The sequence below is a fragment of the Sus scrofa genome, chromosome 12 (assembly GCF_054392235.1).
Source record: "Sus scrofa isolate SSC_HxYL_T2T_F1_AM1 chromosome 12, Sscrofa_HxYL_maternal_Yorkshire_Landrace_v2.0, whole genome shotgun sequence".
Classification (NCBI taxonomy): domain Eukaryota; kingdom Metazoa; phylum Chordata; class Mammalia; order Artiodactyla; family Suidae; genus Sus; species Sus scrofa.
Genome location: NC_139394.1, coordinates 47,880,466 through 47,901,426, shown reverse-complemented (window position 1 = coordinate 47,901,426; position 20,961 = coordinate 47,880,466). Strand labels below are relative to the sequence as shown.

Genomic DNA, 20,961 nt, shown 5'->3' with positions numbered 1-20,961 from the left:
TCTGGGTGATTTTGATTCACAGGAGGAAAATCACTCACCTAGAAAGAAGAGTAAGATTGTGGTCATACTTGGAAAAAGATATACAAAATCTTTTCTTGAGAGTTTCCTCGTGGCCTGCAGTTGTCACTGTTGTGGCTTGGTTTCCATCCCTGGCCTGGGAACTTCAGCCATGCTGTAGGCTCGGCCAAAAAAAAAAAAAAAAAAAAAAAAAACCCTCAAATGGCTAGCATATTACCCAAAATAAATGCTCAGCAAGGCATGAGGTTCTTTTTAAATGTGGCCTGATTCTTTTTTTTTTTTAATTGTTGTTTATAATTTTTATTTTTATTTGTTTTTGGCTGCACCCACAGCATGTGAAAATTCCAGGGCTAGGGATCAAACCTATGTCACAGTTGTGGCCTGAGCCACAGCAGTGACAATGCTGGATCCTTAATTGGTTGCACCACCAAAGGAACTCTCAAATGTGGCCTGATCTTTAATTAAGTATGCCCTGTGTCAGTTTCAGTGGACAGTTAGAAAGTCTCTCAAACCAATTTTTGTCATGTATTTAACTGAAGATGAAAGTCTTGGCTTACATGTAAGTCAGTATTTTACTGGAACTCAGTTTCTTTAAAGGTTAAACCGTTAGTACCTGAAGTATCCAGTTTTCCAAATTAGAACAAACATGCACACACACATACACACACCTTTCCTTTGCTCATGTCATACTGGCTACTAAAAATAAGTTGGTCGTTTACTAGGCCATTTGGCATTCTCAGAGTCCAAAAATTAGCCTTTGGATATTTGCTATAAATAATCCAATAAGCGTTATTTATAGAGTAATGTTACACTTAAATAGTAAGATAGGAGTTCCCCTCGTGGCCCAGTGGTTAATGAATCCGACTAGGAACGTTGAGGTTGTGGGTTCGATCCCTGGCCTTGCTCAGTGGGTTAAGGATCCGGCGTTGCCGTGAGCTGTAGTGTAGGTCACAGAGGTGGCTCGGATCCTGAGTTGGTGTGGCTGTGGCATAGGCTGTTGGCTACAGCTCCAGTTAGACCCCTAGCCTGGGAACCTCCATATGCTATGGGAAGCAGCCCTAGAAAAGGCAAAAAGACAAAAAAAAAAAAAAAAAAAAGAAAAAGTAAGATACGGTTCATATTTACACTTGTTTAGCCTCTTGTGGAGATAAATCTCATCTGTTTCAGCTATGCTCTATTTCTCATTGATCTTTACAGTGTGTTCTCTAAGATAATAAAGTCAATGCACATATACATAGTTTTATTCTAACGAGTCATAATTTATTATACAAATTTTAAAGTTTTAATTAAATATTTATAGTAGAAAAACACTTTCTTCTGTGTGCCATATGTAAGGATGAAAACATCTAGCATAAGATAGCATAGCTGTGTTGATGTATGAGCTGGTATGGATTCTGTCACATTCAGCAAAGAAAGTACCATTTAACTATACAGTTCCCACTCGATGCATTAGGAATGTGACTTCTGTTAGATGTTAAAGCATATACTTTTCTCTGACGACACACTTCAAAGTAGAATTACACTCTTCAGAGTATAATTACATCCGAACGGAGATCATCTAACTCCTGTTGCTGAACAGGAAATATTTATTGTCCCTTTCTACCTCTGTTAGTCATTTCCTTCAACTCCTCTTTCAAAACTTCTTCAAATGTTTGGTTGTTTTGTTATTTGCCTTTTAAATAGTTGGCGTCAGAACAAAAGTGCATGGTTTAAGTAATTAAGCAGGCAAACTTCTCTCCTTCTTACCTGCTTGACTCTAAATTGCAAGGCCTGCCATGTCAACTTTTAGACCATCAGATCAACATACTGGCATTAAATATCAGACTGACTTCATTTTTTCCAAGAACTTTCTCAGTACTGTTTTGCATCTTGCTTCACTAAAGCATCTGTTAGTTAGTGAGTTTTTCAGTTCCTTCGTCTTTTCTTTCCCTGGTAACTGTGAGCACTCCAGTGGATTGCATCATTAGGTTGGGCCCTGTGACCTGTTTTGCTCTTTTCCAAGTGTCTGATTCAGCAGGCCATAGACCACTGCTTGCCAGAAAATCACCATTGCTTCTAGGCTGACGCTTGCCTACTTGTTTTGATCGTCTGAGAGATGAGACTTTGTTTGCCAGAACCACAGTTGATAGAAATAAAATGGTACAGATAAGGAAGAGCACTGCAATTATAATTAAGCAAACTAGCATAGCCATTTTGTTGTTGTTTTCCTCACAGATATCTTTTTTGAAAATATCACTGTGACTTTTGCTTGTGTTTTCAATGCTCTGTACTGTTGGAGAACTCTTCCTGACAACGGAAGTATAAAGCTCCTGTTCAGATTTAGGAGTTACAGACACGATGGGAGATGATGTTGCTATTTCAGGAATGTTTGTAGAATTACCTTCTTTATCTACTTCAGGAACTGTAGGGTTTGTGTTAATGTTTTCATCTTGGCTTCTGCCCGTCTTATTCTCAGTATCTGGATCCCAGACAGTAGTATTATTAGCCCACAGATGGGTGTAGTTTACTTTTGTTCCAGGAGACAAAGGAAGAACTGTTGTCATCAGAAAGGCAAGATGCAGGTAGTGCCCCGTGTGGTCCATGTCCGTGAGTGTGCTGGTAATCTGTTGGGATAGCAATATAATGTGTTAACTTGTGAAGGAATAATGATTCCTAGTTTTGATAATTGTAGCTAAAAGATAGACAGCTGCTGTGTTACAACTTAGCTGCAAGCTTACGCCTAACATTTGCTATCCTATTTGAATTACTTCTGAACTGATTTATTTTCTATTAGGCTACGTATAAGGAAACAATTTAATTTCTATTATTCTTTTAAATGCTAAAAGGTAGCATAACAGATAACTACTGATCATTATAAACTGAATACCATGGTTTTATTGTTTTCTCCCTCTTAAGCATGCGACTTTAGCTTTGAGTCAGATAGTTCTGCTTTTGCTTTTTTGATTCCTCCTTTTTTTTTTCCTGTCCATATAAGGAAACTCCTTGCAGAAACTCCCCACCCTTTAACAAATGTGCCACCAGTCTTTATAGTAGAGGAGAACTGTGACGTTTTGCTTCAAGTATGAAAAGAAAATGCTTTTTTTTTTTTTTTTTTTTGGTGGGGTAGTGGTCAGGAAAGGGGAAGTGTGGCAGCAACCAAAAGAAAGACTTCAAACAGGGTATTCTTTTTTCTGAGTGTTATCTTGAAGCTGATACTTAGAAATATAGTCTGGAGTTCCCATTGTGGCTCAGCAGTTAACGAAACTGAATCTGACTAGCATCCATGAGGACGCAAGTTTGATCCCTGGCCTTGCTCAGTGGGTTAAGGATCTGGTATTGCCACGAGCTGTGGTATAGGTCGCAGACAGGGCTCAAATCCCGAGTGGCTGTGGCTGTGGCTGGCAGCTACAGCTCCAATTTGACCCCTCACCTGGGAACCTCTGTATGCCTTGAGTGCAACCCTAAAAAGAAAAAAAAAAAAAAGATAAATATCTATATATAGATATAGATATGTCCCAGTATTTGTGAAAGCAGTTTCATGGTGGTGTTTTCACTTCTGTATTCACCTCTATGTGTCCTGAATTATTGTGGCTTTCTGAAAGCAAAGACATGCCACTTTTCTCAACCTAAACATCTAGCATTACAAAGAAAAAGAGGTAGGTTTCCTTTGAATAATGTCAAAAGTTCAACAAAAGCTGTTGACTTTTTTCATCATTATTTATGCTTAGAATTTTTCTGTAACTATTTTGACATAATTTTTTTAAATTGTACTAAAAAGTAAAAAAGTAAATTATGCAATAAAATAGAAATGCAGAATCAAGATCATTAAGATTTAGACTAAAGTGGGAAGTCAAGGCAGATCATAAGAGTCTCAACATATAAATGAAAAAGTTGAAAACAAAGCAAAAAAAGCAGGGGGAAAAAAAGCAAAAGGAGTTCCTGTTGTGGCACAGTGGAAACTAATCCAACTAGTATCCATGAAGATGTGGGTTCAGTCGCTGGCCTCACTCAATGGGTTAGGGATCCCATGTTGCTGTGAGCTGTGTGGTGTAGGTCACCAATGTGGCTCAGATTCTGCTTGGCTGTGGCTGTGGTGTAGGTCAGCAGCTGTAGCTCCGATTAGACCCCTAGCCTGAGAACTTCCATATGCCTTGGGTTCGACCCTAAAAAAAAAAAAAAAAAGGTTGAGGGAATTCCCATCTTGGCTCAGCAGAAATGAATCTGACTAGTATCTAGGAGGACAGAGGTTTGATCCCTGACCTCACTCAGTGGGTTGGGAATCGGGTGTTGTCGGGACCTGTGGTATAGGTCACAGATGTGTCTTGGATCTGGCTTAACTGTGGCTGTGGTGCAGGCCAGCAGCTACAGCTCTGATTCAGCCCCTAGCCTGGGAACCTCCATATGCATCAGGTTCAGCCCTAAAAAGACCAAAAAAAAATAAAAGTTGAATTTCTCAACATAAAAATGAAAAGTTTTGGAGTTCCCCATGAGGCACAGCAGGTTAAAAATCTGACTGCAGTGGCTTGGATCACTGCAGAGACATGGGTTCGATCCCTTGCCTGGTGCAGTGAATTAAAGGATCCTGCGTTGGCTGCAGCTGTGGCTCAGGTTCAATTCCTGGACCTAGGAACTTCCATGTGCTGCAGGTGCGGCCACTAAATAAGAAAAGTTTTGGGAGTTCTCGTCGTGGCGCAGTGGTTAACGAATCCGACTAGGAACCATGAGGTTGCGGGTTCGGTCCCTGCCCTTGCTCAGTGGGTTAACGATCCCTCGTTGCCGTGAGCTGTGGTGTAGGTTGCAGACGTGGCTTGGATCCCGAGTTGCTGTGCCTCTGGCGTAGGCCGGTGGCTACAGCTCCGATTTGACCCCTAGCCTGGGAACCTCCATATGCCGCGGCAGCGGCCCAAGAAATAGCAACAACAACAACAACAACAAAAAGATAAAAGACAAAAAAAAAAAAAGAAAAAAAAAAAAAGAAAGAAAAGTTTTGGCTCTGAGCTCACTGGAAGACAAGTCTGTTTGTAATTTTCATTATCTACTGTAAGACTGAAGATTTAAATATATCTGGCCTATCTGCTGCAGGTACTGGTAAACCAACAGGAAAGATTTACCACCGTTATTGACCTTTCTTTCTGACAATAATATTCCACTTTGAGCCACTTTTGTAAGAATACTTTATTGTTAACATTTATTTGAATAGGGAATATAAGCAAAACCTAGACTGTTCTGCTGAGATTAGTAAACAAAACTGCCTGTTTAAGAACTTTATAGAAGTTCTTCTCAGACTTGAATGTTCATGAGAGTTTTGGTTTTTTCGTTTTGTTTTTTAAAAGTGCAGATTGTGATTCCCGAAGTCTAGGAGGGACCTGAGATCTCTAACCCACTCCTAGGTGACACAGATACTGCAGTTCCTTTGAGTTTCAAGGTTTTATAAGAAATTGTTTTTATATTTGCTTTGGATAATATTTGTATACGATTGATATATAGAAATTGAGAATAATAAATGTGTTATGTTGTTTTACAGACAAAATAACATATAAACAATAACTGGAAACTCCTCTCTGAAGTAATGTTTCCTATTGATAGAGAAAAATTTTTATGTGTTCTGGGAGTACCTTTTGGATTATGATTTTTAGTAGACAATTAAAGTTATTGTGCACTGACTTCTATGTAATAGTGTTCGGCTTCAGTTTTTAAGTTGAATGACGTAAATCTTTGGATACTTTGATTCTTTCACAAAGAGAGATTCTTTAAATTGGGTTAGCAAGTAATTTCCATCCTGTTACACTAGGCTAGACTTCTGCATTAGATACGAAAAGACTTTAAAGTGGGGGTTATCATCGTCACATTAGTTCATTAACAATGTAATATGCATCATAGTATTTGTACACATTTTAACAGCGCTTACCACTGGACAGATAATAGGCCCGCTGTTGATTGTTTTCAGCCAGATGTACTGTCATCCCCAAATAAACAAACTGTTAACAAAATGAGACTTTCTCTTACTCTTACAAATGCCTAAGAATAGAGGGCTGTCTCTACAACCCTAATTTATGCCATGGAGGCCAGGTGATGTTATCAAAAGTTTTCTTTATCTCTGGTCATTTTCAATAAAATTACTAAGCATTAGTAATGAGAAATTTTTAAACTTTTTAAAACAAGTAAAACTTTACAATTCACTGTGAAGTCTAAACTCAGATCCTTCTTAATCCTAATTTAAATCTGTATAGATGGTAAATCCGTTTCTTAAATTTTACTTAATAAGACAGAAAAAGCAGCATATGTTTTCCATTTCTAATTCTGCTTTGTTATTTAGATTCTTAAGTACTGTTTAAAACCACTTCCTCAAACGCTAATCCGTACAAAGTTATAAATGAAAAGGCATAAGAAAAGCCGTATATATATGACCTACCTTACAAAATGCTTGGTCACAATCTTATTATTAACTGATTTTAATAAGCCACTTCTTTTCTTGTCTTGAAGCACAGTTTCCAAGTAATTCAAAGCAGAATAGACTTGTAGAATATGAACCTAAAAGTAAATCTTCAGTAAAAAAGGATATGTACAACTAGCTTTCCACTAACCACAGATGACACATTTCCTTTCCACTGCAACTAAAGCCCATGTCACAGGGGAAAAAAAAAACTCTAGTTGGCCACTGGCATGACAGAAGGCTTTGTAGAACAAATCCCCGCCTCCAGGGAGGGGAGGGGGTTCTGCTTAATGCCTTTGACCTTATTTTTATTGTATATTTTTATTAGTATATCATTCAGAAGAAGGTGAAATGGCATTTTCCCTGAGATTGAGAATTAAACTCTTCTCTAAAAATTTTGTTTGTATACCACAAACTGATTTGATAATACGAGTGTGGAGACCTGGGGGTCAGGTGATACCAATACCTGGGGTATTGGTCAGGTGATGGATCTGTTGCTGGAATTTGGCCGCTTGTCTGCCAGCACCTAATTGAAATGCAGAGACAGAGTTTTGGGTAAAGGAGAAAGAAATAGCTTTATTGCTTTGCCAGGCAAAGGAGGGTCACAGCAGGCTAATGCCCTAAAGATTGTGCCCCCCATTAGAAAGAATCATGAGGAGTTTTATAGTAAAAAGGAGAGAAACATGTTTTCACGTAGGAATCAGGATTGGGACAAACATGCCTTCTTCTTTCTTTGGGGGAATCTTAGTCATCAAGGCTGGAGTCAGGAGATCTCGGGGTGATCATGATGGTGGTCTTCTGGGTTATTGCCCAGAGTAACAGTACTTGGGAAAAGGCATATTGATCAGAGATTAGAATAAACCTGGAAAGTTCATGAAAAACATCATGTGCTAATAATCTTTAACTCACAGGCAGTTGTGCTCAGGGTGCCTAATCTTTAGCTTATGGGTGACTGTGTTTAGGTTGCAATTAAGCCCAGGAGAAGGACAAGGAAGAACTCTAAGATGTTCAGTATTAAAGTATTCTTTTCTAAAAGAAGCATAAGGAATATGACTTTTCTCTTAGATGTAAAAGATGCCTATATTATCATGTGTCTTCCTTGAGAGGGACCAGGATCCTGTTCCAAGGCTGTACTATTGCTCCTTGACCATTCCTCCCTTGTCTGTGCGTCACCTCCCTTCCCTCATCAGCAACTGTCTGAACCTGTCCCTTGGAACTCAGGGAGGGTTATGGTGGCTGAATGAAGCCCATTTCCTAAGAACAAGAAATGGGGCACACAGAAAGGCTTTTGTGCCCAGGAGCCCCACAGTGCGGTGCTTGGTTTCACATATGAGACATCTCAAAGCATGGAGCTGTAGCAGTAATTTGGGAGAATATTTAGTAAACTGGATTATATGGGGCAGAAAATGCTTTTGTGTGGTCTAGTGTGTACACACACACGCACACGCACTCGCACTCCCCTCAAATATCCTGTCACCACCTCATACTCAGTGTCTCTAAAATGGACTTTATTTTCCCCCCGGGGTGGCTGCCTCTTGTGATCTCTGTCTTTGTTCATGATAGCACTGTTCTTTGTAATGTCAGAGCCTTGGCACCCAGCAAGTCCTTTTAATCCAAGTCCTTTCTTTCAGCCCTGATCAGACCTTGGATCATGTTGGTCTTTTCTTCATAATCTTGAATCAGTTTCTTCTTTCCCTGTCACTTACTTTCACATTTTGGATCTTTATTAGACCATACCTAGACTTCTACAGTATCTTTTTGTACTAGCCCTGACTCCTTCCTATAGCTTGTACATATCACTTCCTGTGGTCATATCATCCCTTTCTTTCAAAAAAAAATGTGGTTGAATAACTCCCTAACACCTAGAGCAATGATTCAGAAATGTTTGTGCACATAAATATCAGATGAGGAGGTTATTTAAAAAAGAGTGGGAGTTCCCGTCGTGGCGCAGTGGTTAACGAATCCGACTAGGAACCATGAGGTTGCGGGTTCGGTCCCTGCCCTTGCTCAGTGGGTTAACGATCCGGCGTTGCCGTGAGCTGTGGTGTAGGTCGCAGACGCGGCTCGGATCCCGCGTTGCTGTGGCTCTGGCGTAGGCCGGTGGCTACAGCTCCGATTCAACCCCTAGCCTGGGAACCTCCATATGCCGCGGGAGTGGCCCAAGAAATAGCAACAACAGCAACAACAACAACAACAGACAAAAAAAAAGACAAAAGACAAAAAAAAAAAAAAAGAGTGACAATGTCCAGGCCCCCTTGCATACATAGGTCATATATAGTAGGCCTGGGCTGGGACCAGGGAATTGCATTTTTATTAAGCACCACAGTTGTTTCTGATGCTGGGGTTCTACAGAACATACTCTGAAAAATACCAGGCTCCTAGGAGAAAACCTGAGTCCCTTATTAGTTTAACAGTTTTGGTCCCTTCACAATTTAGCTATTCTGTATTTTTCCACCTTTGTCTCTTAAAACTTCTATATGAATCCGCTATTCTAGCTAAACTAGCTGAGTCTTGCCTCAACACATCTAGTTACCTGTTTCTTTCCCTCTTTATCTCTCTCCACAAGGCCTGCCAATCCCTCTTGTTGAGTTCGAAATTCCTCCTGCCCAGTTTAGCATCCTCTGTGTAGTTTCCACTGGTTACCCAGTTTGTGTTGATTTCTCCAGCTTTTGAACTTGACAAAATAATTTTTCTCTGAAGTTTCTTTGACAAGTGATTACATACTACCTCATATCTTTTCTTTGGTCTTAAAATATTTCTTTTATTTTAAAATCATTTAACTTGTCATACATATTTTTATCTTTTTTTCTCCCAATAAGGTTTAAAACTCTTATGTAAGGATATTTATCTTAGCCTGCTTTGTAGTACTACCAGAACAACACTGGGCCAAAGTTAATACAGGTTATTTTTGATTTGAAATTCTAGAATTGTGTTCTTTGAGGCTTTTTGATGGTCCTTATCTTGACTACACACATTGATAAGCATTCTCTTGAGTGTAAGCAACATATGACCTAATATGGCTTAATCAAAAGATAGAATTTATTGGCTCATTCAACTGAATAGTTCAGGGATAAATAGGCTTTATATAGGACTCAAATGAAATGGCCAGAGCCCCAGTTTCTCTGCTCCATTTCTTGTTTTTAGGCAGGCTCTTTAAATCTCAAGATACAAGCTAACAACTCCCAGAGCTGTTTCCCTTGTTTATAAACATCAGGGAAGAAAAAGTTCTCAATTCCCAACACTTTAAGCTGAAGTCTCTGAATTGGGCCTCTTTGGCTCTGGTTGTCCTGGTTTGAATCATGTGATCATTGCTGAACCATTCTCTCTGGTCAGAGTGGGATAAATGAATTGACTAAAGTCATTCAGTTTTCTCCAGGTCTTTGGGAGGTCATTCCTACCCAAACCATTCACCCGGAACTTTGGTTGGCCTCGAAGCACCCAACCAATGTCCATTGCATTCCTCCTTGTTTGATGATGGTGGGCAAGTTTGTTGTTGTTGCTCAAAATTTTTGAACTGGAGATTTTTCTCTTCCATTTTACTTAATGGAAGTAAATTTACTTAATGTTTACTTCTCAAGTGATTTTTAAAATGGACTGTATAATTATTTTATATTATAGTTCATTTTCTCTAGAACACTAATCAGAAAGTAAAGGAATAAAAGAGATTAGTGTTGTCTATATATTCATTTAGAATTCTGTTAACAATCTGTGTGTTGTTGTTGTTGTTGTTGTTTTTCATCTTCCTTAGGTTCAAAACTGGTCAAATCAATGGAGATTTGCTGATATACCACGTCTTGCTGACTTTAAAGCCATATTATGCAAAGCCATATGAAATTGTAGTGGATCTTACCCACACTGGGCCTAGCAATCGCTTTAAAACAGACTTTCTCTCCAAGTGGTTTGTTGTTTTCCCTGGCTTTGCTTATGACAATGTCTCTGCAGTCTATATCTATAACTGTAACTCCTGGGTCAGGGAATATACCAAGTATCATGAACGGCTGCTGACTGGCCTCAAAGGCAGCAAAAGGCTCATTTTCATAGACTGTCCTGGGAAACTGGCTGAACATATTGAGCATGAACAACAGAAACTACCTGCTGCCACCTTGGCTTTAGAAGAGGACCTGAAGGTATTCCACAATGCTCTCAAGCTAGCTCACAAAGACACCAAGGTTTCTATTAAAGTAAGTTTTACTCCCCGTTAGGTAAGTGATTCCTTGCCTTTCCTAACTCAGCAGACTATGTCCTGGACTCCCCAAGGGTCTCTGCAGAGGTGTATCAAATGTAAGTCAGTCCAGATGGAGGAAAACCAAGCTTTCCATCTTTATGGAGGTCCTGTAGGAGATTGAAGAGATGTTCACTTAACAGTATTTCATGTTGGATTAGAGGCCGGAGAGTGTTGTAGAATGGGTGGTTTGCTGTGTATCAGTCAAATGGAAGGAATATGCAGAGAATGAATATTATTGAGAGTTCTTCTGATTATCACATGCTTTTTACAGAGTGGGGAACATGAACCTTCAGGATAAAATCAGTAATTATCCATAGGAGTCTCAAACTTTTAAAAAAAGTAGAATTTTTTTTCTGATGTTTCCTATCTCTTTTGAGAACATTTATCTAAATATTGAACCTTGGAGTTCCCATCATGGCGCAGTGGTTAACGAATCCGACTAGGAACCATGAGGTCGCGGGTTCGGTCCCTGCCCTTGCTCAGTGGGTTAACGATCCGGTGTTGCCATGAGCTGTGGTGTAGGTTGCAGACGCGGCTCGGATCCCACGTTGCTGTGGCTCTGGCGTAGGCAGGTGGCTACAGCTCCGATGCGACCCCTAGCCTGGGAACCTCCATATGCCGCGGTAGCGGCCCAAAGAAATAGCAAAAAGACAAAAAAATAAATAAATAAATATTGAACCTATTTGAATATATAATGATGGTAACTCTTTTAAATGGCAACATGGTATTTTGGTTGGTTGCTTGGTTTTTGAAGCCTCTTAGACTTCTACATAATGAAATTGAATTCTTCTCCACTCTACCCTCTCACTGCCATTTTCTAGGTTGGTTCTACTGCTGTTCAAGTAACCTCAGCAGAGCGAACAAAAGTCCTGGGGCAATCAGTCTTTCTAAATGATATCTATTATGCTTCGGAAATTGAAGAGATCTGCCTAGTGGATGAGAACCAGTTTACCTTAACTATTGCAAACCAGGGCACACCACTCACCTTCATGCACCAGGAGTGTGATGCTATTGTTCAGTCTATCATTCACATCCGGACGCGCTGGGAGCTTTCACAGCCAGACTCCATCCCCCAGCATACCAAGATTCGACCAAAAGATGTCCCTGGGACACTGCTCAATATCGCGTTACTTAATTTAGGCAGTTCAGACCCTAGTTTACGGTAGGTTGTTTAAAAACTCATTTCAATCTCACTCAGGATTTGTTCGTTTTAAAATGAGACCACTTATTAAGCTTTTAAAGCCGCCTCTGTCTTAGTACTGTAAATTGGGAGATATTCTATGTTGGTTAACCAGCATGACCTCATCACGTTCACATGAACTGTGGAATTCTGCAAAGGGTGATTCACACAAAACCAATTCTTGTCCTTTCTCTAGGAAACTTTCGTCTGAAAGATACAATATACTTTTGCTGGGTTTTTTGTTTTTTGATTGTTTTGTTTTCAAAAAAATATTTTTCAAAAAACTCTGCTTACAAATTAAGTGTCTCCTCTTCTGAATCTCTAATTAATTTTTCCCATGTTCAAAAGTACATCACTATTAAGTTTCCTCACAGTCAAATTAGATTAGCATTGTTTGAAAAAGAGGGCTTAATGTTCAGTAACTCAATAACATTGCATAGTTTCCACCTGTGTAACTTTAACAAAATTCTTGAAAGAAATCTTAAGACAAATATAGATGTCATCTGAACATATAATTGGTTCTGTTTAGACTTAATAGTCTAAACATGAATGAGGAAGAGCAGGGCCTATGGAGTCAGTATATTTGGGTTTAAATCTAGATCTGCTGCTCTTTGTGACTTGGGGTAAGGTACTGAAGTTCTCTGAGCTCTTGTTTCCTCATTTTAAAAATAAAGATAACAGTGCCTTTCTTACATTACCTACAAAAGTTTAATAAATAAAACACATAGTAGTATAGTATAGCACCTAGTAAATAGTTTGTTCTTAGCAAATATTATTTCCTCCCAATGCTCCCCGCTTTCTTCTCTCTGCCAGTATCTCTTTGTACCACTTCCCTCTTCCCACCACTCTCCTTTTCATGTTAAGATGATTTTTTTTTTCCCAGGTACCTCGGGACCGTCAAGTTTTTACAGATATAAATTCTTAGCTTCATAAAAATCTTCTCTAGGGTATAATATAGCCCAGGTTTTACAAATAGGCTTTTTAGGATTCAAAAATCTCCCTTATTTAAAAGGGAAAAAATCAGCAAGATTTCTTTACCTCGTTGGGCTTCATGGGGTCCATGAACTCCCAGAAATTACACCCAAAAGTTTGTAATATGCTTAGCTTTAGTTATCTCAGAGGAGTCTGCAACACTCTCAATTTGAGGGATCTCAGTTCTCTGTAGCTGTTGAAATATACAGGGTGAAAGTCAATGTCAAAATAGTATCATTCATGGAATTCCCACTGTGGCACAGTGGGTTAAGAATCAGACTGCAGAGGCTCAGGTGGCTGCAGAGATGCCAGTTCAATTCCCGGCCCTGTGCAGTAGGTTAAAGGATCTGGCGTTGCTGCAGCTGCTTGGGTTCAGTCCCTAGGACAGGAACTTCCATATGCCACAGGTATGGGCATATAATTAAAAAAAAAATTTGTATCACTCAGGATTCCTAGAAGTTAGTAAAAATACACAAACTTAGAAACAACAGTATTAATATTTTCATCTTAGGAAAATGGACCTGTAAGTTTGCCTTTAATTTCTAATTCATAATTCTTCATAGAAGAATGCTAGCAAACTTTTAACAGTTACTAGCTTGAGTAAACCTCTATTCTTTTCTTGTGAAAATGAAGCAAGCTGACAGCTTCTGCTTTTTGCTGAAGTATGTTGTTCCAGAGAACAAGCCTTGAGGCAGACTTGTATTTCAGTGGCTTTTTCCCTTGTATGGTTACTGCATAAATACACTAGCATGATGAAAGTTCAGAGGTAAGGGAGTTCCCATTGTGGCTTAGCTGACTGCTATCAGAACCCGACTAGGAGCCATGAGGATGTGGGTTTGATCCCTGGCCTTGCTCAGAGGGTTAAGGATCCAGCATTGCTGTGAGCTGTGGTTTAGGTGTCAAACCCAGCTTAGATCTGGTGTTGCTGTAGCTGTGATGTAGGCTGGCAGCTGTAGCTCCAGTTTGACCCCTAGCCTGGGAATTTCCATATGCTGCAGGTTTGGCCCTAAAAGCAAAAAAACAAAAAAAGAAAGTTCAGAGGTAAGGACAACCTGAAATTTACTGAGCAAGCCATTTCTTTTGCTGGATAGAAGATAAAGATCAAAATCTAAAGATTGAATTTTTTGGAGTTCCCATCGTGGCGCAGTGGTTAACGAATCCGACTAGGAACCATGAGGTTGCGGGTTTGATCCCTGGCCTTGCTCAGTGGGTTAAGGATCTGGCGTTGCCATGAGCTGTGGTGTGGGTCACAGACACAGCTTGGATCCCGTGTTGCTGTGGCTCTGGCGTAGGCCGGTGGCTACAGCTCCGATTCAACCCCTAGCCTGGGAACCTTCATATGCCACGGGAGCAGCTCAAGAAAAGGCAAAAAGTAAAATAAATAAATAAATAAATATCGAATTTTTCAAGCTTCTCCTAAATTGTTTAAGTGTAGTTTTAGACATTTATGAGGGAGTTTTGGTTCTAATGGAACCTGGATGTACAGTGTAGTTGTTTTTTGTTGTTGTTTTTTTAATCAGTGTTTATGTATAATGGAAGGAGTTCATAGCAGGAAAAAATGGGGAGAGCACTTTAATTATATTGAAAAATTGTTTGACCCCCTAGTTTGTATAATAACTTACAGGATGCCCGGAAAGAAATTCAGTAGATCTTGATGAAAGATTTTAACATTCTAATTTGATTAGGGCCATCTCGTTTCTTGTGATCCTGGTTATAACTAGATCTAATGGGAGGGGAAGCCACAATTTGAGTTTTGGCCTCACTGAAAATATGCCTTATTCTGACTTTCTTTATATCGATATATCTTGGGACCATAAATTTCTTAATGTTTTATCCCAATGAGATGTCTTTTAAAAAGACCTTATATTCACCGTAGGAGGTTCACAGTTCTCTTCTGGTTATATTAATAATCTCCCTTAAAAAAAAAGATTCCTGAATGATCAAGGAGTATTTTGGGTTTATCATAGAATCACAACATTTTATCTTCTAATTGGTCATAAAATTTAAAAATAGTTGATTTTACTTGGTAATAGAATCATAAGTTGTATGTTATAAAAAATTTTGGAATTATAAGAAAAAATAAGTTTTAAAACAACTTCATTTGTGTTTTCTCCTAGGTCAGCTGCCTATAATCTTCTGTGTGCCTTAACTTGTACCTTTAATTTAAAAATCGAGGGCCAGTTACTAGAGACATCAGGGTTATGTATCCCAGCCAACAACACCCTCTTTATTGTCTCTATTAGTAAGACACTGGCAGCCAATGAGCCGCACCTCACCTTAGAATTTTTGGAAGAGTGTATTTCTGGATTTAGCAAATCTAGTAAGTAATGATAATTTTCTCTAATACTAACAATGATTCTAAGAAGATTCAGAAATTGCCAGTGAAATCTTTATATATATATATATATATATATATATTATTTCACTTCTTTATCTCTTCTATTTTTCGACTGTCTGAAGAAACCTCATGGTAGATCATACTGAGAAATCTACACAAATTCTGGCAATACACACAAGGTGGCAAGATTTTGATACTTTCCATGTCCCTCTGGACCACTTAAAAAGCATTTTTTGTACTATGTTTTGGATTAATTAGCTCCAGCATTTCTCTTCCTAGAAGGCTATTCCAAATGAGTAAAGTATCCACGATGCCTCCTTGATTTTAGGGATATAGTCATTTCGTCTTTTCTTCAGGTTGACTTTGAACTATGATTTTATTGTTCATATACAGTTCATGGAGAATGAATGCAGTAACACATGATACAGAGTCCAGAGTCAACAACTCCTTAGCTTGGCTTTTCTAAGTCTCATAAATCCACTCTTTAATTATCCGTCTTCAGACACTATAGTAGTATAGATGTTGCTCTTATTTCCTGACATTTTCTTCCCTTCCCCTTCTCTCTCTATAATACATAAAACTTTTTTATATAGTCGGACACATTTCTTGATTTTTCTCTATTAAATAATTGAAAGCTTTGACAATTCATTGAGATCAGATTATGTATTTTTACAGTAATAGATGTAGGGATATAACCCTAAAAAGAATATCTGTAAGACTGACAAAACAAGAAAAATATAAACCTTTATTGAGAAATATTAGTATAAAAAAAGATTTGAGTGAATGGACTAGCGTATTGTGTTCCTAGATGAATAGGTCTTCCCAGATTATTACAAATTCATTGCAGTCCCTTCAAAATAGCTATGAGGTTTGAGAATTAAGAAGGTGGTAGAACTTTAATTTCACTTGAAATTGTAATCAAGAAAATATTGAAAGGACAGAAAATTAAGAGGAATTTGATTTAACAGATACCTGAACATATAATAGTACAATAATTAAAATAGGTATTCAGAAATCAGCAGTCAGATCACTTTAATAGAAACAGATTGATAAACAAGTATCACAAACTAACAGGGGAAAGATTAAATCATTTAAGAGATGAGGCTAGGAAATGAATTAAGTTGGGTCTTCACCTTAACCCTAAACCATAAGATACCAAAATAAGTTCTTAAGAATTGGGAGTTTCTGCTGCGGCACAGTAGGTTAGTGATCCGGCTTGACTCTTGGAGGTGCCAGCTTAATCCCCAGCCTGATGCTGTGGGTCACCGCTGTCACAGGTCACAGCTCTGGCTCAGATTCAATCCCTGGCCCTGGAACTCCCATATGCCATGGGTGTGGCCAAAAAAAAAAAAAAAAAAGATATATTTAGAATTGAATATAAAATTGGAACCGTTAAAAAAGAAGAGAAATGGAGTTCTGTCATGGTTCAGTGGTTAACGAATCCAACTAGGAACCATGAGCTTGCAGGTTCCATGCCTGGCCTGGCTCAGTGGGTTAAGGATCCAGCATTGCCATGAGCTGTGGTATAGGTTGCAGACTCGGCTCAGATCCTGGGTTGCTATGGCTCTGGCGTAGGGCCAGCAGCTACAGGTCCGGTTCAACCCCTAGCCTGGGAACCTCCATATGCCACGGGAGCGGCCCCAGAAAAAGGCAAAAGGACAAAAAAAAAAAAAAGAAGAAGAAGAATATTTAATTGCTTTCTGGTTGAGTAAGGACTTATGAGGCAAAGGAGTGATAGATGGGAAACAGAGGAAATGGTGAACAAAATTTAACCACCTCAAAACTTCAAATATCTCTACTTTTTTAAAAAAGTAATAAAACTAAGGAAAATGCTTGCAGCAGATAAAAGAGTAATGTCTTTAATCATGAAGAGTTCTTACAGATAAATAAGAAAAACAGATCAACAGTAACTTGGGGCATGCTTAAAAAGAATACATTTTTAAAAGTTCACTAATAAATCCAAAGAAATGCAAAGAATAGTAAGATAATATATATATATTCCACTATTAGGTTGGAAAAGATTTTTTTAAAAAAACTCAAAGTTGATATTTTCGAAATTGTGAACAGGACAATTTCTCTAGAAAGAGTTTGGACATGGATATCAAGAACCTTTTAAGAATGGTTACAGGAGTTCCTGTTGTGGCTCAGGATGTTAAGAACCTGACTAGTATCCACAAGGATGTAGATTTGATCCCTGGCCTCACTTAGTGGATTAAGGATCCGGCGTTGCCAAAAGCTGCGGTGCAGGTTGCAATTCCATCTCGGATCCCGTGTTGCTCTGCTGTAGCGTTGGCCAGCAGCTGCAGCTCCAATTCAGCCTCTAGCCTAGGAACTTCATTCATATGCCACAGGTGCGGCCCTAAAAAGAAAAGAAAAAAAAATTATTACAGCTTTTGGACTCATTTTTCCACTTTTTAGAATTTCTGCTAAGGAAATTCATGTTCTGGTGTTTACCATAGCATTTTTTATTTAGATTATTAAAATTCAGGTATATCTTATCAGTAAAGTGCCCAGATCTTAAATGAACAGCTCGATTCACTTTTACATATGAATACGTCATGAAACCATCTCCCAGATCAAGACATAGGACATTTCCAGCATCCAGAAGACTCCTCTCAGTCAATACCATTCCCTCACCAAGAGTAACCATTATTATGATCTCTGTTGCCATAGGTCTATTTTGCATACTTTCGAACTTCATATAACATTGTTGATACAGCAAAAAATTGAAAGTCTAAAAATAGATAACGAAGAACTAATTGTTGTATCGCCATATAATGAAATAATACAAAGCCATTACACATGTTTTTGGTACAGTATTTCAGTTTGGGGAGATGAAAAAGTTCTGGAGATGGATGATGGTGATGTGGATGTACTTAATTCCACTGAACAGTGTACACTTTAAAAGGACAGATTTTAGGAGGTCCCTGGTGGCCTAGCAGTTAAGGATCCAGTGTTGTCACTGCAACAACTCAGGTTGCTGCTATGGCGCAGGCTCAGTCTCTGGCCTAGGAACTTCCATGGGTTGCAGGCGCAGCCAAAAAAAAAAAGTTTTCAGTACTCTAGGTAAAGTTATATGTTTTTGTATCATTTTTGTACTGTTTTGTAAGTTGGAAGTTATTTCAAAATAAAAAGTTAAAAGATGCCTTTGGAGAATTTTTAAGGATGAGTAAGTAATCTCAGTATGTGGGAAAAAAATATTCTGAACATACTGCATATATAGCATAACCCTAGTTTTTGTGAAGGAGTTAGGGTTGGTTATGTGTATATATACGCACATGTGCATATACATCATCTGCATAGATTTCAAAGCCTAAGGAGAGATCAGATGATACACCAATAGTTTAATATCAGTTTCATTATTGTGGTAATACTTCCCTGCTACCAAATTTTCCTATGATTACCACATATTCCTTTCATAATTAGAATAAAAAAAAAATTTAACAAAAGTATTAAAAGGGAGAAAAAAAGGCAAACTTTTTTAAAAATTGTGTTACTAGCTTTGAGGATTACTTTCTTCAAGGCTTGTTCTCTTTCTTCATCTCTACCTTCAGTAATATATTTGCCAAGTTTTTTTTCTCTAGGTCTAATTCTAGGAAATGGTCTTGACCTTTTACTTCCCTGCCCCCACCATCTTCTTATTTTAAAAGAATTCATATAATTTTTGTTGACCATCTGTGTTAATGTGTATTTTCCCCCCAGGTATTGAATTGAAACACCTTTGTTTGGAATACATGACTCCATGGCTGTCAAATCTAGTACGTTTTTGTAAGCACAATGATGATGCCAAACGACAAAGAGTTACTGCGATCCTTGATAAGCTGATAACAATGACCATAAACGAGAAACAGATGTATCCATCTATTCAAGCAAAAATATGGGGGAGCCTTGGGCAGGTATTGAGTTCGCTGAAATATTTATCTAGTACCTCCTTGATGCAGATATTTATCTGATACCTACTTTGTGCAAAGCACTGTACGAGAGCTAGAGCTCTAGAAAAAAACAGTCCCCTCTTTCAGAAAGCATGCAGACCCCCACCTAATTCTTGATCTGGTTCAAAACTGTAGATGTCTAATGCATGTCTCAGAGCCAGAGAAAAACTAATTGTTTTGGAACTCTTCTCCGTGGCATAATTCCTGTCATCCCGCAGAATCTTCAGTGTGCAGAACCCACAGGTGCCGAGGGCCAGCTGTTCTATGTCATTTTTTATGTAAGGGACTCTAGCATCTACAGAATTTGGTATCCGCTGGAGTCCTGGAACTAATCTCCAAGAATACCAAAGGAGGACTGCATGTAGAACTTAACTGTAAAAATCGGATGTTGTTTCTAGTAAATAGTGCATTACAGTCTATTCTAGTACCCTGTAATATACCATAGGTGTCAGTAAATGTTTGCTAATGATGTTAATTGGGACACCTGTTCTCACTTAGTTCTGGCATAAGAATGCCAATATTAAAATAGGTTAATGTGGAGTTCCTGTTGTAGCTCAGCATGTTAAGAACCCAACATAGTGTCTGTGCGGATGTGGGTCGGTGTTGCTGCAGGCTGCAGCGTAATTGCCAACAGGGCTCTGATCCAGTGTTATGGCTGTGGCATAGGCTGACAGCTGCATCTCTGATTCAGCCTCTAGCCCAGGAACTTCCATATGCCACAGATGAGGCCCTAAAAAGAAAAAAAATTAAAATAAAGTTGCATAATGTAGCAATTTATTTTTTACCTGACAAGAATTATGCTACCATTTTTTTCAAGGTAATCACTTAAGGAACCAATATGCTTACTCAGACAATGCTACAAATGCTCCAAATAATTTTAATTGGCCTTGGAGCCAGTTTTATAGTTCCACAGGACATCTCAGTACTTGATGTCATTTCCTGTATTTTAAAATAGTTGTACTTTATGTCGCTTATATGTTATGGTCTTAGAAGAGAACAGAAGTGCTGTAAGAGTGAGTAAAAATAATATATGTAGAGATTCAAATTTTTTGAACACCAATCTCATAACCTCTGAAGGAATTGAGTGAATATTTTCATCTTTTTATGATAAATTATATTTACTGTCAGGTCTCTAAATATAAAACCCAGTATTTTGAAAGCCTCAGGTAAAATAGAATTTTCATGTTGATTGGACTGCTCCTTGAAAGTTTGTTGTTCTTCATTTTTTGGCCGCTCTGGCATATGCAGTTTCTGAGCCCCAGTTGCAACCAATGCCACAGCTGCCACAATACTGGATCCTTTAACCCATTGTGCCAAGCCAAGGATCAAACCTGTTTCCTGGTGCTGCAGAGATGCTACTGATCCCATTGTGCCACAGAGGGGACTTTTCCTTGAAATATTTTTAAGTTAAAAATTAAGTTGGGGGAGTTCCTGTCTTCACAGGGGAAACGAATCCGACTGGGAACCATGAGGTTGTGGGTTCGATCCCTGGCCCCGCTCAGTGGGTTAAGGATCTGGCGTCGCTGTGAGCTATGGTATAGGTCGCAGACGTGGCTCGGATCTGGCTGTGATGTAGGCCAGCAGCTACAGCTCCGATTAGACCCCTAGCCTGGGAACTTCCATATGCTGTGGGTGTGGCGCTAAAAAGACAAAAAAAAAAAAAAAAAAAAAAATTAAGTGGGTAGAATGGCTAAAAACATGTTATTTTCCCCTCTTCCACTAGATTACAGACCTCCTCGATGTTGTACTAGACAGTTTCATCAAGACCAGTGCAACAGGCGGCTTGGGATCAATAAAAGCTGAGGTGATGGCAGACACCGCCGTAGCCTTGGCTTCTGGAAATGTGAAACTGGTTTCAAGCAAGGTAATCACTTTGCCTTCTGG

The 20,961-nt window shown here is 38.8% G+C and overlaps 2 protein-coding genes across 23 annotated transcripts in view; one reads left to right on the top strand and one right to left on the bottom strand.

Moving 5' to 3' along the window:
- Positions 1 to 20,961, top strand: part of NF1 (neurofibromin 1) — a 267,698-nt gene that overhangs the window by 204,970 nt on the left and 41,767 nt on the right. For all 22 annotated transcript variants that reach the window (XM_084985250.1, XM_084985245.1, XM_021067460.2 and 19 more), the window contains 5 exons: positions 10,179 to 10,611; positions 11,477 to 11,817; positions 14,925 to 15,127; positions 18,848 to 19,041; positions 20,801 to 20,941. In XM_084985250.1, coding sequence (XP_084841376.1) covers positions 10,179 to 10,611; positions 11,477 to 11,817; positions 14,925 to 15,127; positions 18,848 to 19,041; positions 20,801 to 20,941 — 1,312 coding nt within the window. The remainder of the gene's footprint in view (positions 1 to 10,178; positions 10,612 to 11,476; positions 11,818 to 14,924; positions 15,128 to 18,847; positions 19,042 to 20,800; positions 20,942 to 20,961) is intronic.
- Positions 1,257 to 6,553, bottom strand: EVI2A (ecotropic viral integration site 2A). The gene is made up of 2 exons (XM_003131752.5): positions 6,410 to 6,553; positions 1,257 to 2,621 (listed from the first exon to the last, which is right to left on the bottom strand). Exon 2 carries the CDS (start codon positions 2,598 to 2,600, stop codon positions 1,908 to 1,910), a length of 693 nt encoding a protein of 230 aa, XP_003131800.4. The 5' UTR covers positions 2,601 to 2,621; positions 6,410 to 6,553; the 3' UTR covers positions 1,257 to 1,907.